A 19,361-nucleotide genomic window follows, 5' to 3' on the forward strand; every position below is an offset into this window, starting at 1 on the left:
TAAATTAATCCAATTTTTTTGGTCAATTAGTTTCCTACAGTTGTTTTCAAATTTGATACATTTGGTGCAATTGATATACTTTGAAAAAATTGAATGGACTAATTAATAAAAAAAATTATTGCGGTGTTAAATTGTCCATCGTGTGCAAATTCATGGAGCAAATTGATTTTTTTAGAATCAATATCGTTGTAAGGAAACAGAATAAAGAGAACTCAAAATAGAGACAAGACAAGATTTTCAGTTCCCAACAATCGACATCAGACATAGAATTTGACTGTCTAATTGCTTTTTTTTTTTTTATAATTAGGGAGGGGGAGCGTTTATGGGAGAATTTGAAACCCACGATCTTGACAGTTGACTGTCTAATTGTTGCAATGACAGCCATATTCAATCTTGACAAAAACAATGGAACTGTCTAATTGTAGCATGAAGAGTCATATTGAATGAACTCTTGACAAAAACAATGGAACTTTCAACAAACTGAGAAAATAAATTCCTACAATCTTGTATTATTCCACCAACTTACAAGCGATCTTCGGTAAAACTATGAAACGCTACAACCAACATAAAGAGAGTTGCTTTCAGAAACAATGTGATGAATGTGAAACTCTTGACCCAGGTGAGCTTCCTTGAAATGTATACATGACAATCACAAATTTGTTGCCATTAAATAGAAAATAATATTCATAACGTAATCCGTGAGCCAATAGTAAATCTGGCAAGAATAGTTTTAGGGACTGATAAATGGCAATATCAGACTTCCCTCTCATTGTAGATGAATGTCCTTGTGTGCTATTTACACTCTTTGCTCAAAATATAGTCCACAGCATCTTCCACAGTGTCAACAACCTACAAAAGCAGCAAAGTGTATATATGTTCAGTACAAGCAAATGGTTCTTCTATATTTAAGAGTTCACAATGAGTTCATTAACGTGTAACCAATGTTGCACGGAAATGAAAATTCTGAAAAGAAAAAAATGGTGAAATAGAAAACGGCGGAAACAGATATGAGATGCCAGAACATAGGACTCGCCAAAGTGTGTGCAACATTTCAGCTAACTGAATTTCAATTGTGAACCAATTGTGAATCAATCAAGTACAAATTAATTAATGAATGATATAAAGTTGGTCCAAAAACTATAAAACTGATGGCATCTCTGCAAATCAACGATTGTAGAGAGTTCAATTAATGCAAGTAGATATACAGCCTAATAGTGGAGAAAGATATTAGCGCCGATATGGTTTCAACCCCTTGTTTGGTTTATGTTAAAATATATGAACATAGATATTGTTAATAACAAAGTCTCTCAATTGCCTACCAGATCTGCTGGAAACTCGGTGTGATTTTCTGTTCCCTTGAAAACCCCTGTCCTTGTCAAGATAGAAAACCAGGGTTGTCCAGCCTGAGATGTCAGAAGATAAATAACATTATCAACCTTATCATCATCAACACCAAATTTAAAAAGAACGGAAATTAATACCAACTGAGATGATAACTAACCTGTCTTGCACCTCTAATATCAACTGAAGGATTATCTCCTATCATATATAGTGTGTTAAAATTATGAATTTCACCATTCACGAGATCCACAGCTTCATTCCCACATTGAAGAGACGGGACAAGCTGCTTTAGGACAGTTTCAGCATTTTTGAATACAAATGGATTTGGCTTTCCAAAGGATGTATATTCCAGATTTTTGGTGTGAACTCTGCACAAATGTTCTCATCAGCAATGCTCATAAATTATGGCCATTTTTTGTACAGTATATTTTTTTCTTTCTAATGTGTAAATTAGAGCTGCAGTTAAATATCCATTTATGATGCTTACGCTCCAAAAGCAAAGGGGCAACAGGATAGCCATTAAATAAAAATTCTTCTGAAAAAGTTCAACCTCGAATTGCTTAATTCCAAAGCAAATATTATCAGGCCTTACCTGTTGAAGACTGATTCTAATGCAATTCTGAAAGCTCCCATTCCAAGGCGCTCTGGAGGAAAAGTAGCCTAACTTTAGCAACAGCTCATCAGTACAGTGCTAGTTCACAAACTACTCGAGCATAAATGAAAAAAAAGGACAAAACATGGAAACTAACCTGATAGGCAAGGTCATCATTCGCAAAATATAAGTGGGGTTGATGTCCAATCTCCCTCCCAGGGAGACCTCCAGTTCTTAAAATGTCACACAGAACCTAGCACCAGCAAATAAGTAAGCAATTCTGGTATCAGCTTTAAATTTTCAACAGAAAAGAAAAATTAGAATTAAGAGAGCAGTCCAGAAAGCAGGTAAACATGTGACAGACAGCTCAGGCAGTAGAACATATTGACGCTCAAAATATGACAAACAACATCATCTAATCATTCGAAACAATAGGGAAGACACATTTTCACCTAATTACTATCATTGTTTTATATATTTTACAAGCTATATCAAAGTGATTCAACATGAAGCCTACTGTAATGGAAGCTTAAATTTAGCATCAGGCAACGTTATTGATGTAATGGCAGTTTCTTGGCCAAATCAGCCAAAATGGACCAATATCCACATGTAAATGGCAGCCAGATATAAATATGGCCCTTACCATATCATTAGCTGGAAAAGCCGATGTGTATATCAATTATAAAGTGTGGCTTGATTTACATTAAAATCCTGATTCTCGACCAACATGGTTGATATATTAATCATCATCCTTTTCTGGGTAAACTTAGGCCACTGCTGGTTATATATACAACTGTAGCACCATCGCTTGGAATGGTCACATTTGGTTTCAGACATTCATCCCAAAGTGTTGAGAAGGATTGAGTTTGTGCACCTAGAATGCGTTGACAACTGACAGACCATTGATTTGAAAGGAAAAATAAATTTGTCTTCCCAATCTACATGATAAATGATCAGATAAGCCAAAGGTTTTGTGCAACCTGAATGTCTCTGCTCCAATCAACAGGATCACTAACAATAAATGCTGCCTGAACTCTCTGTGAGTGGATGTCGTCTCTTTTAGTCATCTGCTGTGAAGTATGACTCCATTTAGCAGTCGGCTTAGTTGTCCATGTCTTATATTGTGCTAGTGGATCAATGCCATCAAAATAAGATGCATATTCATCTATTGAGAGAACATTTCTGTGTAATAAAATCAAAAAGGGAAAAAGCACAAAAGAAATAAATTTTATGAAACATAGCAGAGTTTGATGTGTTTTGATAAATTCTAACAAATACAATCAGATAGTCCCATATGCTTACTTAAATCCATATTCAGACATCACTGCAGCAGGTTCTCCTTTTCCAGCTGCAATAACAAATTCATTCTCAAATCTGTAGAATGCAAAATTGTTATTTATATAGAGAAATATTAAGGTAATATTCTTAGAAATAGGTGTTCTATTTTCATGGAAAAATTTAATACTCTCTGGATTCTTTTCCCTCTTTCTAATGATTAAAAACTATTAATCATAAATCTCCATTTGCATGTAAAACTTCTCATTTTTTCTGCAAGATTTACACAGCATCATAAATAGAACACCTAGAGAACCATTCAGCTCAGCCTTATGCATAACATTCATTACATTTAATATGCATGTTGATTAGCTGAGAATCTGTTATCCGGACAACTACACACTACGGCCAGATATTATAAAGTTCTACAATGCAATATGAGCAGGCATTGTCATAATTAACAGATTACCCAAGTTCCAAGCATGCGGTCATAAACTGAAACATCCTACTAAATAGACTGCTTAGGGACGGCCAGGCATAGGAAAAGGAAATGTGGTTTTGGCAAAGGATAGCTAATGGGCATAAGTGCATTTCATGTATCTAAACATGCAAATAGCGTCGTCCTTTGGAAGGAAAAAAAACACGAACCTAGTTTTACATCTATACGCTTTATTTCCAAGAAATAGACAAGGTTAACATCTAATTAATACGTCTGAGTATTCTATGACAAGCAAAACTATAAATGTCTTGGCTTGATATAACTTGACCTATCCTTGGTAGCCTCGGTTCAAATACGTACCTATTCACCAGCTGTTTAAAAGGCGTATGACCTTGTAAAACCTGCAATAAGATCACACGAAAAGTGAAATTTTCGTCATCATTTGGCAACATCTAAAACATCGGTATAAATCATACAAAAGTAAGACTTAAAAAAAAAAAAAAAGAACCTGCAATGCTGAAATATTGACGCCTAGAAGTTTACTCAACTCCATAGCTCTAATAGATTCGCGAAAGCCACCTCCTAATTAAAATTTAATAATTGATTCAGCAACTAATATATGTATCCATAATTTTGTTATAAAATTGATGATAAAGTGAGGAGAAGACAAACCATTGGTCAAGAATACAAAGGGAATCTTCAAAGCACCTGCTAACAATGAATGAGAATAGTTCAAATGCTTATACAAAATTACACGGAAATTGATAAATTTTGTTTTTGTTGTAGCTTAACATCACCGGAATGATGATATAACCGAGGGAGAGCATGAAGAGAGCCGCCGATTGGAGATTCGCCGCGCAGAATGACGCCGTCGATATCAAATGCAATGCCAAATGAAGAAGCAGAGGCAGCTCTGTTTAATTTCAAAGAATTAGGTGAATGGAAGAATTGGAAGCAGCATTTGAATATTAATGTACCTGTGAGATTCAGATTGCGAGAAGGAGCGTGAAGAGAGTAAAAGGCGGCGCTGCTGCTTTCGAGCGGAACTTATGAATTGGAGTCTCATTCTTCCAATTTCTCTGCAGCTGTCTGTCTCAGTTCATCAGCTGATCTCCAGCAAAATTAATGGTGATTTTTACGATGGTATGTGCCGACAGTTCGAGCTAACTCCGCAGCTCCCGGACAGTGATTTAAAACTCTACTTCGAATTAACTTTTCATGCACTTTTCTGTGTTTTATTTCATACAAGAATTCCAATAGTTTATTAGACAACAAGTATTCATTTTGCCATCTCCACGGGCACAAAATATCAATGAACACTGAACACAGGGGACGCGTGGCCTGCGTCTGTCCTAAACTTGCGACACAGAGTCAGTTTTTATTTTTTTTAGCACCTGATCTCTAAATTCTTCAACTTCGGAACAAATTATCTCATAATTTAAGTTTTTATTGTAAAAATTAGATCTAAAATCATTTTATCTCAACAATTAGAAAGTTCTCTAATTTATTTCTCATATAACTCACTTCCGATTTGTATTACACGCATTTTAAAAATACAATTATGGCTAATCTAATCTAAAATTGAAGAGTTTAGAGGTTAGTTGTTCAGAAAAATAATGATTGAATTAAATGCCCCGTGTCACAAGTTCAGGAGTGCATTAACCCTTTCTTCAAATATCAATTAACAAAAAGCTTGTGAATTTAGATCAAAACACCCATAAATTTATTGATTTCATTCATTACAGTTTAAAAGCTTATAGGGTAAAACAAGATAAAATGCCCATTTTTAAAAAAATTGTCCAAAACCACGAATCTGGACTTATTTGATATTTAATCACAAATTCAAGATGAAATTATTGTTTCTATGTTAATAATCGAACCAAACCAAACTATTTTTCCTAATTAGATCAAAATAATTTTATAAGATGTAAAAGTCTTCAAATCGATCTAAAATTGTCAGGTCAATTTATATTTTAATCTAATATGTACCAAAATTAAATTAATTTTTTTTATGTTCAAAAGCAAACCAAACCAAAAAGTTAATTTTATTAATTATCAAACCGAATCAGATTTGTCAATTTGGTTTAGTTTGATTTTTTTCACAACCCTAGTTACAATGCCTTTATTTAAGGATCTAATGCAAAAAAAAAATTAACTAAACATTAGATTACTCTTGAGTATTTTATTTAGCTTCAAAAAGTTGAGCAATTTCTAGGTATACTTTTGAATAAATGTCTGTCTAATATCCATTGTCATGGCAAAAACAGATTTTCTCCCAAGTTTGCAACTCACAATGTCAAATTATAAATTCCATTTCAACTCACAGTGACACTTATTTGGACAAATGAAGTAATCAAAAATAAAAATAAAATCTTTCTTTTTCATTTTTATCTTTCTTTCATATTTCAGACAGAATTCAGCTTCATACTATACAAACCAAATCCAAAAAAAACATGCAGAGGCTAAGGGAATATTATAGACTCCTGAGTTTTTCATGCATACTAAACTTACTGGGTGGCTAGATCCTCAAATGCGATGAATCCAGTGATCCCTCGATATTAAACCCGAAAATCGCACCCTCACAACCACATAAGGGAGAAACCTATCTCCCTAATTTCTCTGCTTATAGAGCATTTTAACACTGTAATATCTAATCAGCAATCAATCTTCTCATCAGTATAGTAATCAAAAAAAAACTGGACCATAAAGTAATGATACATCGATCAGATTACTCGAGCATTGCATAGGAGTTGAAGTTTAAAGACTCTGCCCATATGAGCTCCTTTATATCTTCTTCACTTAAAGATGCGTTCTCAAAATCAAAGACAAATGGAGATTGGCAAATGGGCTCCTCGTTGATCTCATGAAGACTTGACAGAAATGGATGATTCAATGCCTCCTCGACTCTGTAAATATCAAAACAAAAGGTGGTATTTCTCATCAGTGAAGTGACTTAGATTTCATGTAAGGCTTAATTATTTTAAAAACTTACAAACTTTTAATTTTTGCAATGTTGCACACCAACTTTCGAATTGCAAAAAAAAATGACAATTCATGTTTTAAATTGACAAAAATTTGTGTTAAAATTACAAACGCAACTTTTAAAGCAATGAAGACTTATTATAATAACACATTGTTGACTAAAGCAGAAAACAAACCGGTTATGCGTTTGCAAGGATCAAACAATAGCATTCTTTCTGCAAGATCAAGAGCGACCGGTGATAAATCTGGGAATTTCTGTGCAAAAGGTTGCTTGGGCACATGGGGAAGCTGCTTGACGTACTTCCTAGCATTATCACCTCTAAGGAAACCGAGATCTGAATCATCTGGAGAACCTAGCAGCTTTTTCGGAATAAATCAAGAAAACTAAATCGGAATTAAGAGAATCGCAGTTTTACCAAGTTAATTAGCAGCCTATCAGTCAAATTCTATTTAGTAGTACGTATGGAATTTGCACGTCATAATGTTCTCTACTGTTTAAGTTGATGAACAGGCATGAAAACGGGTCAGTAGTACCTCTGTAATAAGCCCCAATTGTTGAACATAGTCTTTAACAGGGAAGAGAGGCTCCCGTCTGATAATTTCCATGAGAATGCAACCAACTGACCAGATATCAATAGCTGCTGTGTACTCTGAACAGTTGAGCAACAATTCTGGGGCTCAATACCATCGGGTAACTACATATTCAGTCATGAAATCTGACTCTGCGTGGTTCTAGCAAGCCCAAAATCACAAATCTTAAGATCACAATTTGAGTTGAGAAGCAGGTTGCTTGCGATGTAAAACATTTGCGGAGTGTACATACTTCAGTCCCCTCAACAACTGATATAAGAAATACTGCCAAAGCCCAAAAAACACAGTTTTAAACTTTGTTACATTAGAGCTTTGTATCAACTTGCAATGAACTTTACATTGTACTTTTAACATTACCTACATTCACTAATATATTTTTTTCCTACAAATTCTATAAAGCGCCTATAGGCATTTACGCATGCAAACAACTTCCGCATATCAAGTAATATTGTCAACTCTAGGTACATGATACACAGATTAAGTGATGAAACAGTAAATACATATATTGTGCGCATAAGTGGTGTTGCTGGCCATTTTAGAGAATAGAAGATTGCAGAACGGAAAAGGGATCCTCTTACCTGACAGTGATCATCGGTCAGGGCCTGGGTGGAACGTATTATTTGATGGAGATCAGTATCCATCAACTCGTAGACAATATACACATCCTTAAATGCTTCCCTCTCGGGCGGTGGTATTTTGTCCTTAATTTTGATAATCTGCAAAACACGCGAGATAAATCATCAATACTCAAATTGTATGCACAACAATACAAATTACGAGAATTGAAATGTAAAGAAAAGAAAAAATGATATGTTCAATAAAATAATCTAATGTTGAAGAGTACATTCTGATAGGTCCCAATCAGAGTTGAATTATATTTGAGATAGAAATTCTACTTAGGGTGAGAATAAACCACAAGCTTTTTGATTGATTATTAATTGCCGTCAACTACTATCAATTACAAGTTTTAAATACAAAACTAACCAACAACTTTTCCTATTTAAAAGGGATTAACTCACAACTAAAGACTAACGTTAGTGGCATTACAATAGCCTACAAATAAGCAACTAATAAAATACTACTGAATGACTTAGTCCAATTTATGGCTCATCACATTCTCATGATCCATATGGCATAGTAATTTGATCTCTCTAAGTGTTCTCTTAGCATCGATTCTATTATCAAAAGCATTTCCAATTTTCTTAATAGCAACCTCTTCCTTCGTCTCAGAATTTCTTGCACAACTGCAACAAACAAATAGTAATACTTCATAAATCAGATACATATCATAGCATTCACAAATTAAGTCCATAAACAAATGAAAATTCCGAAAATGGCCATAAAGAAAATCAGTTAATATATGGTCATGAAGCCCCTCCAACTAAGTAACCCGGACATTTCATTCAATCAACTTGTCCCGTTTTCGAGAACATGTCGGAAACATGGAATTTTGGACACGAAACTTACTTTTAACATAGAAAATCTTAAAGTAACACTATTTGGCCGTTTCTCGTATCTGTGTTACATAACCCTCCAAATTGCTTTTCCTCAGTCTAAAACTTCACAGATGCAATGAACAAAACCATCTTTTTCTAAAAAAAATATCAACCAAAGAAAATAACATATTCATAGATTTATTATCAACTCACAGATATACAATTTAATAACAGATAAAGAATTAAAATTGAAAACTCATTATAGCCAAATTAACAAAAATACAGTAAAGTAAAGTAAAATAAGAAATACAAGCAAGAACCCAGACAAAATGCAAGAAAATCCAGTTCATAAAACCCACCGAAACAACAAATTCTTGAAGCTTGAGTTAAAGAAAATAGAAAAAAATGGATAAAAAGATTACCAAACGATGCCGTATGCACCGCGACCTTTAGGTTGAATAGGAGGAGAATATTTAGAAGTGACTTCAAAAAGATTACCCACTATGTTATACTGTACATATCTCCTATTGTAAGATGGAATTCCTCTGTGTTCTACCACCATTGATGAGGATTCATTCTCCATTTCTATGCTCAAAAAACAAAGCTGAAGCGACCAAGCCAAGCGGTTTGGTTCGGTTTGAAAATTACACTTTCTCGGTATTTCGGTTAAGTTTTGGAAAAGAGAAAATTTTGATTTGGTTCAGTTCGGTTAGAACCAAATGCACACCCCTAACTGAATAGAGCAAATATAAGCAATTATCTGCCTTCCAAAACCGAAACAACAGCAAGTGCAGTAGGAAACAACAACAAAAACAGCAAATGCACTAGGAAACAACAAGCTAAATACACCATTCAGATCAGAAGGGAAACCAAAAGAATATAGAAAGTCTGCAACTGCATATGTGTTTACGAAATCATATGTGAAAGTGTTAAGACATAATAATAAGCATATAAATAACATTAAAGAGAATTACTACAGAGAACGAACTCATCCCTCATTATATTCATAATCGAGCTTCGAAAAGGTAATCAAGGAGTCGCAGTTTGAGTTATGCTGATCTAAAATATCATCTATTAACATGTAATCCTAAGGTCATAGTCTGAGGAGCACATAAAGATTAAACTGTGATTTTGTAAAGAGGTTGCTACAGCAGCTACAGCCTAGCGTTTCTGTGCCTTCCTTCTTTTGGACTGTGTCTTCTGCCATTTCTTTTTCGGAACCAGTTTGCTCTTTGGTTTCAACTTTAACTCAGGCGAAAACTTGTAATTTGGATCTCTCATACGCGCTTGTATATCTTTGAAAAACTCCATGTTTAATCTTTTAGGCCCTCCCTGTCTAAGCTCTTCGTACTCTGGTCCAGCAACAATATTTTCAAATGCGCCTATTAGAATGTCGATATCACTCATAACTTCCCACACATTGACGTAACGCCCATCGGGCCCTTTCTTTAGTTTTTTCAAGGCATTCTCAACAGCAAGTTTCCTAGCTTGCTTACCAGGGGACAACTCTTCTGGTTCATTTTCAGCTTTTAATAGTTCTGAGATGGTACGATATTTAGGCTTTTCTTCGAACTCAAACAATTTATCTAAATATTTATCACTAGCTTCATTCGGGTATGCTTCTGTAGGAATATCATCGTCGTCATCGCCTTCACTACCAGTCCAAAGAGTCTTCTCCTCATCACTACCAGACCATACGCTCCATAACTCATCGCTATCATCAGCATCGATAAGATGTGAATGGTCTTTTGCTTGCTGTCTCACTTTCCGAACCTCTTTTTCAAGTCGATTTTGTCCCTTTTGAGAATCATTCTCGTTTTTATCTTCATCTTCACTTCCCGACCATAGGACATCATCTTCATCCATCTCTTTCTTCCATGCTTTCTTAAAACCCTCATCGCCCGGTTTAGCACTTCCGAATAGATCATAATGCTTGTCCCTAGAACGAGCATATGTCCGTGATGCTGCAAAACATCCAATGTAAAGTTGTTCATTATGTCGAAAACGAAGCAATTATTTATGTAAATTTTGATACCATAACAGTTATTTATTTATAAAGTTGAAATAATTGAATTCTTGTAGTTAAGAACATGAGAATTTGGTAAAATAATATTCAACTGAATTACATTCTATGAGGACTTTTAACAAACAGATAGGTGACAAACACATACATAAAGAAAAATTTATAAAATTGATGATAAAATTTTATTTTTGCTGTAGCATAATATTACCGGAATGATGACATAGTGGAGGGAGAGCATGAAGAGAACCGCCGCCGTGGATATCAAACGCAATGGCAAATGAAGAAGCAGTTCTGTTTAATTTCAAATTATAGAGAAGAATTAGTTGAATTGGAAGCAGTATATGAATAATTCATAGTATGTAAATGTACCTGTGAGATTCAGATTGCGAGAGGAGTCGAGAGAAGGAGCGTGAAGAAAGTAAAAGGTGGTGCTGCTGGTTTCGGTTCTTTAGAGCGGAAGTTATGTATTGAAGTCTCATTCTTTCAATATTTCTGCTACTTTTTCAGTTCATCACCTAAAATTAACACCGTAGTATGTGCACAGAGTTCGACACAATTGCTCGGCTCCCTCGCATTGATTTAAAACTCTACTCAAAATTAACTTTTCATATAGCTGTGTGTTTGATTTCATAAAAAAATAGTAGTAGTAATAGTTTATTAGACAACATAAGTTCATTTTACCTTCTCAACCAGCATAAAATATCAATTAAACATAAGCTCGGGCAGAGCCATGATTGAATGTTACGGGGGGTCATTACACAAAATTAGATTTTACAACTACACCTTAAAAAACAAAAAATAGAAGGGTATTTTGAAGTAAATGGAAAGAAACTTAATGGATAAAGCGAGATTAAATTCTACTTTAAACAGATCTTTTTGTCAAAAACACTTTTAATAAGGCTTAATCACAAAAAAAAACTCATTTTTTAACCCTTTTTTAAATGCAGGACGTTGTAATTTTGTCAGCTGCACCCTAATTTGCACCTTTGGTTTTCAATTCCACCCTCAAGTACTAAATTGATATCTTCTCCATTTGGAAAAAGTTAAAATAAGTCATTCATTTTTAACTTTTTGTATGGAAAAAAGTTCAAACGAGTATTTTATAAGAGTTTTTATGAATTTTTTCCGAGTAAAAAAGAGTCCAATTTGATTTTGAGGGTGAAATTGAAAGTGCGAATTAGGGTGCAGTTGACAAAATTGTAACGTCATGTTGCAACTGAAAAGGGGCTAAAAGGTTGGGTTTTTTTTGTTTATTAAGTCTTTTCATAATGTTTATGTCCAAGGCCATGAATCAAGCCTTATTTGATATTCTATCATAAATTTAAGGGGCAAAACGAGCCTCATTGGTTATTAGATACAAATGTTTGTAACAAATTATTATTTCCCTATTATAATTAGGGGTGTGCAAAACTATTTTCTTAAATTATAACAAAATAAATTTATAACAAATCAAACTAAAATAGTCAGTTCAATTTATTTTTTAGGTTAATATGTACAAAAATTAAATTAATCTTTTTATGTTCAAAACCAAACTAAACTGCAATATTAAATTTTTTTACTATCAAACCGAATCATATCTCTCAATCGGCTTAATTTAATTTTTCTTTCACAACCCTAGTTACAATGCCTTTATTTAAGGATCTCGATGCAAAAATTAACTAAACATTAGACTGCTCCTGAATATTTTATTTAGCTTTAAATAATTGAGCAATATTTAGGCATCCTTATGAATAAAAGTCTGTCTAATATCCATTGTCATGGCAAAAAAAAATTCTCCCAAGTTTGCAACTCACAATGTCAAAGTATAAAGTCAATTTCAACTCACAGTGACACTTACTTGGACAAATGAAGTAACCAACACACCGAACAAAAATTAAAACAAAATTTTTCTTTTTCATTTTTATCTTTCTTTTGTATTTCAGACACAATTCAGCTTCATACTATACAAACCAAATCCAAAAAAACATGCAGAGGCTAAGGGAATATTATAGCCTCCTGAGTAATTCATGCATACCAAACTTACTGGGTGGCTAGATCCTCAAACGCGATGGATCCAGTGATCCCTCGATAATAAACCCGAAAATCGCACCTCACAACCTCATAAGGGAGAAACCTATCTCCCTAATTTTTCTGCTTATAGAGCATTTTAACACTTAACATCATCTAATCAGCAATCAATCTACTTCTCATCAGTATAGTAATCCAAAAAATACCGGACCATAAAGTAGTGATACGTCGACCAGATTACTCGAGCATGGCATTGGAATTGAAGTTTAAAGACTCTGCCATTATGAGCTTCTTTATATCTTCTTCGTTTAAAGACGCGCTCTCAAAATCAAAGGCGAACGGAGATTGACAAGTGGGCTCCTCGTTGATCTCATGAAGACTTGACAGAAATGGATGATTCAATGCCTCTTCGACTTTGTATATATCAAAACAACAGGTAGCATTTCGCATCAGTAAAATGACTTAGATTAATATAAGGCATAATTGCTTTAAACAAATCACGAACTTTGGCGTCTTTGGAAAATTTAATACAAACTTTTAACTTTTGCAATGTCGGACACCAACTTATGAATTTTTGCAATTCAAAACACTTAGCAATTTTCTGTTTTTTTGAATTGCAAAAAAATGATAATTCATGTTTTAAATTGCCAAAAATTTAGAGTTCGTGTTAAAGATCGCGACTTTTAAAGCAATTAAAACTAATATAATAACAAATTGTTGACTAAAGCAGAAAACAAACCAGTTATGCGTTTGCAAGGATCAAACACTAGCATTCTTTCTGCAAGATCAAGAGCGACCGGTGATAGATCAGGGAATTTCTGTGCAAAAGGTTGCTTGGGCACATAGGGAAGCTGCTTGACATACTTCCTAGCATTATCACTTCTAAGGAAACCAAGATCTGAATCATCGGGTGAGCCGAGCAGCTACTTATCAATAAACCAATAAAAGTACATTAGAATAAAGAAAATTGCAGTTTTACCAAGTTAAATTTGGACAATATTAACATGTCCTAAATGTACTCTACTGTTAAGTTGATGAACAGGCAAAAAATGAGTCAGTAGTACCTCTGTAATAAGCCCCAATTGTTGAACATAGTCTTTACCAGGGAAGAGAGGCTCCCGTCTAATAATTTCCATGAGAATGCAACCAACTGACCAAATATCGATAGCTGCTGTATACTCCGAACAGTTGAGTAACAGTTCTGGGGCTCGATACCATCGGGTAACTACATATTCAGTCATGAAATCTGACTCTGCGGTGGTTCTAGCAAGCCCAAAATCACAAATCTTAAGATCACAATTTGAGTTGAGAAGCAGGTTGCTTGGTTTTAAATCTCGGTGTAAAACGTTTGCGGAGTGTACGTATTTCAGTCCCCTCAACAACTGATATAAGAAATACTGCCAAAGCCATAAAAACACAGTTTTAATACTTGTTACCTTAGAGCTTTGATTCAACTTGCAATTAACTTTGCATTGAACTTTTAACCAGGAAAGGTTCATTTCAATTCTCCAACTTGGGACAAAAGATCAAAAGAATCTAAGTTCGAGGCTTTAAAAAAGAATTCTCAACCTGTCAATTTGGAGTCAGTTATCCCCTAATATGACGTCAATTTTGATGTATCAAGGGCATAACTGACCCAAAATTGACAAGTTGAAGGTTTTTTTTTCAAAGACACGAACTTGGACTGTTTTGATCTTTCGTACCAAGTTGAAGGGTTAAATTGAACCTTTATTGTACTTATAACATTAGCAACATTTACTGACATAATTTTTTCTTCAAAGTTCAATAAAATGCCTATAGGCATCAGTATATGCAAAGTTGCAAACAACTTCTTCATATCAAGTTATATTTGTCAGCTCTAGGTACATGATAGACAGTTTAAGCGAAGAAACAGTAAATACATATTTTGTGCGCACGGGTGACGTCGCTGGTCATTTTAGTAATTTTGAAATACTAAATGGCATCTTGAAATTCCACAACAGAAGTTTACAAAAGGGAAAAGGAATAAAAAGAACTTACCTGACAATGATCATCGGTCAGGGCCTGGGTAGAACGTATAATTTGATGGAGATCAGTATCCATCAACTCGTAGACAATATACACATCATTAAATGCTTCCCTATCAGGTGGTGGTATTATGTCCTTAATTTTGATTATCTGCAAAACAAGCGCAATATAAATCACCAATACTCAAGAAAGTTAATCAGTATACGCAGCAACAGTCAAGCCTATATTATGCTTCCTATTATAAACTGCAGAGTTACTCAAATGATATGCACAACAATACATTGCTAATGCAATACAAATTACGCAAATTGAAAAGTAAAGAAACGAAAAACAAAATGTTTAATAAAATAACCGAACGTCGAAGAAGTACATTCTCATGATCCATATGGCATAGTAATTTGATCTCTCTAAGTGTTCTCTTAGCATCAATTCTGTTATCAAAAGCATTTCCAATTTTCTTAATAGCAACCTCTTCCTTCGTCTCAGAATTTCTTGCACAACTGCAGCGAACAAATGGTAATACTTCATAAATCAAACATGCATCACAGCATTCACAAATTAAGTCCATAAACAAATGAAAATTCCAAGAATGGCCATAAAAAAAACCAGTTAATATATGGTCATAAAGCCCCTCCAACTAAGTAACCCGGACATTTCATTCAATCAACTTGACCCGTTTCGAAAACGCGTCGGAAACTTGAAATTTCTGACATGAAACTTAATTTTAACATAGAAAACCTTAAAATAACACTATTTCCCGTTCCTCATATCCGTGTCCGTGCTACATAACCCTCCAAATTGATTATTCTCACTCTAAAACTTCACAGATGCAAATGAACAAAACTATCTTTTCTTTAAATATCAACCAAAGATATTATACATTTTCATAACAGATAAAGAATTAAAATCCCATTACAGCCAAATTCACAAAAATACAACAAAGTAAAGTAAATTAAGAAATACAAGCAAGAACCCAGACAAAATGCAAGAAAACCCAGTTCATAAAACCCACCGAAACAACAAATTCTTGAAGTTTGATTTAAAGAAAATAAAAATAAATGGATAAAAAGATTACCAAACGATGCCGTATGCACCGCGACCCACAGGTTGAATAGGAGGAGAATACTTAGAAGTGACTTCAAAAAGATTGCCCACTATGTTATACTGTACATATCTCCCATTGTAAGATGGAATTCCTCTGTGTTCTGTCACCATTGATGAAGATTCATTCTCCATTTCTATGCTAAAAAAACTAAGCTTTTATCTGCTTTCTTTTTGTCAGTGAGGGACAAAATTGAAAGAAAAGTTTGGGGAAGTAAAGATTGTAATTTTGATAGTAAAGAAGTGCAGGGGCCTACTTTGTACTGCTTTTTCTTTCTTTTTGGATGCTTTCAAATTTTCATTTTTCCGCCTTTCAAATTCGAAATGCTAAAAGTATGTGACTGTGAGTGGGAATAAAGGATCACTTCACCCCCTAAATTTGGTATAAAAATCTAAAAGGTCATTTTTGAGTAAAGTATATCAGTTTCACCCCTACCAAAATAAAAGTGAGTTTTCAATTTCACTTAATTAACCCTAATTAATCATAGTTAATCCTAATTATAACCATAATTGATCTAATTAAAATTTAAATTAAAAACCTAATCAGCTCTAATTATTCTAATGAACCTTAATTTCTACGAATTGAAGTAAATTAATAGTTTCTCATTATATTCATTTTTCTAAATTTAATTAATAGAAATTTTTTAGCAATCTTGGACATTAAAGTACATATAATTTTAAGCTTAGATATCGGTGATAATTGTTTTTTTTTTTTTTGTCAAAGGCTAAAATTTCATTGAATGAAACATGAGAAATACAGAGATGAACGACTCCTCAACAATTTTGAGTGAGCCATTCCATAAGAGAATGATGAGAACTGCAGATGCAGCCATCGACAAGGGCTTTTTTAGCCACCAAATGGGCCACCCAATCACATTTGAAATCTAATTTTCGAGAATTAGAAAACTAGATTTATATAACTACTTCGGCATCTCTGTCATTGGTAGAGGAGAAATTAGCAGCATCAGTAGCATTCAGAACTGGATCATCATATCTTGTGAGTAACACCTCCTCTATAAATATCCGAAGCGCCAATGAATATCACAATCGGTACTACTATGCCAACATAGAGCCCCAGCCAAGATAATATTATCTGCAAAATCACTATTAACAAAAAATCCACTAGATAAAAGTAAGCTATGAAAAAACCATTACAAAAGATAATGATACAAAAATAATGACACATAAAATAAAGTAATACAAAAAAGGAAAAAATAATTTAAAATAAAGTAATAAAGTAATTTCACATACCTGCCTTCGGAGTTGAATAGTTCCATATTCCATCCAAAATCCAAAATATAGCCAAATATATAAACTTTACTTTTTAGAGCATCTATAATGGACACTTTAAAAATTGTATAAAAAATCTAAAAATTAAACAATGCTTTAATGGACTTTTTATATTCAAAAATAAAATAAAAATATGTTTAACTCTTCAAAACAAATTTATATTTTAAAAAACACCATATGTATTCTATATTTTATTACTTCTTTCGCAATTAATTAACTTCTACATTTTAAGCTTTACAATCTCTAAAATTAGAAATTCGCTTAACTTAGATTAGTTTTCTATTCATTATTATTAAAAAATCTTCTTATCTATTCGAATATGATCTTTAATAGAAAAAAATACCATTAAGATGCTCTAAAGTGAAAGCGCCAAGAATGTGATATATAATCACGCCAAATAAAAAATACAGATTTTAGAATGGTTATTATGCAATTTTTTGAGCAACCAAACATGAACAAAAAATAAAAAAATGGACAATGGCATGATAATAAATTTCAAAAAAATCTAGAGACACACACCATCTATTGTTGCATATTGAGAAGATAAATGTGAAATTTCAGGACTTAAGTATATACTACTGTTGCTAAGCCATGGAATACTGAAAAATTACAATTGATTTATGTAATACTTACCATGAAACTTGATTTTCCAATTTGACAATCACCCAAGAGAGTAATTTTTATGGAAACCAAATCAAAATCATTAAAGATCATGATGATAATGGTGATAATGATGCACCGTTTTGAAAAATAAACCCACTTTTTGAAAATAACCGTCAATTGAATTGTTGGAATTCTTATACTTATGGACAATATTGAATAAAGGAATTTGAAATATAAATTACTGTTACTTGCGGAATGCATGATGATATGATGGAGAGAACAAGAGAAATCTTACCAAGTGAAGGGAGATTTTGAAAGTGTGGTTTTCAGAATTTTTACCACTTTTTGGAAATAACCTTTTGAATTAGTGGGGCCATGGAGTGGATGTGAAGAGATGAATTGTTGAACATCGGAAGAAGACCAAGAAGAAAGAGGGTGATCACGCCCGGTTATTTAGATGTGTTGTTGTTGATTTTCCATGTTTGGTACAGTAAAGTTGATGACGGTGGCCGGAGGGAGATTAAGGGAAAAGCGGTTATTTAGAAGTGTTGTTGTTTGATCTTCGATGTTTGGTACAATAGAGTTGATTTCCCCCAGAAATTGAATGGCAGCACTGAAGAGGAAGTGGCGGCGGCAAATTCAATCGAAGAAACCGCTAATAACCGTCATCACTGTATAATTGTAAACTAAAATTTAAAATGATAAAACTTAGTCAAATGAATGTTTGAAGAAAGTTTTATCGCATCTCAACATTTAAAACGTTCTGATTTTAACTTGATTTATTTCAATTATATCAATTATTTAAAATGCCCGTCTTGTAGCGCTAATGTGACGTGTGGCAGCTTGCTTCTATTGGCTCGTGTATGAACTCATCCATTTTCGATAACTCATGCAACTCTTTTTAATTTGTCTTTAAATCAAAAGGGAAAGGTTGCTGATTTTGCTGTATCACCGTTGGTCAGAGTTGGCAGCTTCAGTTGGAGACGACGACTTTGAGTTGGTGAAGAAACAATCCTGGCAGATTTACTTGAGCAGCTCAGGAACAGCTCTCTATGTCCACGCTTGCATGACACTGTTTGTTAGGCAAAAAAAGGGCAAAATTATTCAACAGCTGCCTTTATTCGATCTTCAACTTCCGACTGCCTTCAAATCAATTTCTCAGTAACCTTTGGAAGCAACAACTACCTCCTCGAATTTTTTCTTTGTTTTGTTGGTGTATAGAGATCGTATCGCTTCGAATAACTTCTTGGTGATTAGGGCACTCATTCCAATGAATAATGCAGCATGGTTTTTTTGCTCAAGAACTGAAAATTCCATGCACATACTTCTTCACTATGCAACAGCCCGGATGTTTTGGGAAGCTTTACTTCAGAAATTAAATGTTTGAGGTTGGATATTTCCATATGGAATTGATAATTTTTATTATTAATTGATTTTCAAGCTTCTTTAAGATATAAAAACGTTTGGGGTACTATTTGGTTATTTGGTGTTTGGAAGATTTGGAAAGCGAGAAACAGACGGGTTTTTCGTAATGAGGCAACGGACTATATGGATTTGATTTTTATTTGTGTTTTCAAGGGTGTAATTCATTACAAATATCATAATCTGAACTTTAATTATGACGGAAATGATGTATTTAGATCGCTAGAGTTTCTCTTTTCAAGCTAGTGTTTT

The 19,361-nt window shown here is 33.7% G+C and overlaps 2 protein-coding genes and 1 pseudogene across 5 annotated transcripts; all 3 read right to left on the reverse strand.

Annotated features, from left to right (window-relative positions):
* Positions 1–481: 481 nt before the first annotated feature.
* On the reverse strand, positions 482–11,501 carry LOC126665249 (uncharacterized protein YKR070W-like). Of its 4 annotated transcripts, none has more exons than XM_050357986.1 (12): positions 11,049–11,501; positions 4,445–4,560; positions 4,320–4,355; positions 4,156–4,229; positions 4,008–4,048; positions 3,236–3,307; positions 2,914–3,115; positions 2,091–2,186; positions 1,934–2,001; positions 1,502–1,709; positions 1,320–1,403; positions 482–849 (listed from the first exon to the last, which is right to left on the reverse strand). In XM_050357986.1, the coding sequence occupies exons 1-12, from the start codon at positions 11,156–11,158 to the stop codon at positions 793–795; spliced, it is 1,164 nt and encodes a 387-aa protein (XP_050213943.1). In that variant the 5' UTR covers positions 11,159–11,501; the 3' UTR covers positions 482–792. The 4 variants fall into 4 exon arrangements, 3 of the variants coding, with proteins under 3 accessions (XP_050213943.1, XP_050213940.1, XP_050213942.1); XM_050357983.1 differs by lacking the exon at positions 11,049–11,501 and adding an exon at positions 4,625–4,977; XR_007637571.2 differs by lacking the exons at positions 482–849; positions 1,320–1,403; positions 1,502–1,709; ... (6 more) ...; positions 4,320–4,355; positions 4,445–4,560 and adding exons at positions 9,297–9,385; positions 9,768–10,620; positions 10,888–10,970.
* Positions 6,008–9,248, reverse strand: LOC126665252 (mitogen-activated protein kinase homolog NTF6-like; annotated as a pseudogene).
* A 1,051-nt stretch (positions 11,502–12,552) lies between the features above and the next one.
* On the reverse strand, positions 12,553–16,094 carry LOC126665251 (mitogen-activated protein kinase homolog NTF6-like). Its single transcript, XM_050357987.2, has 6 exons — positions 15,769–16,094; positions 15,064–15,193; positions 14,706–14,843; positions 13,751–14,083; positions 13,426–13,609; positions 12,553–13,099 (listed from the first exon to the last, which is right to left on the reverse strand). Exons 1-6 carry the CDS (start codon positions 15,927–15,929, stop codon positions 12,924–12,926), a joined length of 1,122 nt encoding a protein of 373 aa, XP_050213944.1. The 5' UTR covers positions 15,930–16,094; the 3' UTR covers positions 12,553–12,923.
* Between the last annotated feature and the right edge of the window lie 3,267 nt (positions 16,095–19,361).

This window comes from Mercurialis annua, linkage group LG1-X (assembly GCF_937616625.2).
Source record: "Mercurialis annua linkage group LG1-X, ddMerAnnu1.2, whole genome shotgun sequence".
Taxonomy (NCBI): Eukaryota; Viridiplantae; Streptophyta; class Magnoliopsida; order Malpighiales; family Euphorbiaceae; genus Mercurialis; species Mercurialis annua.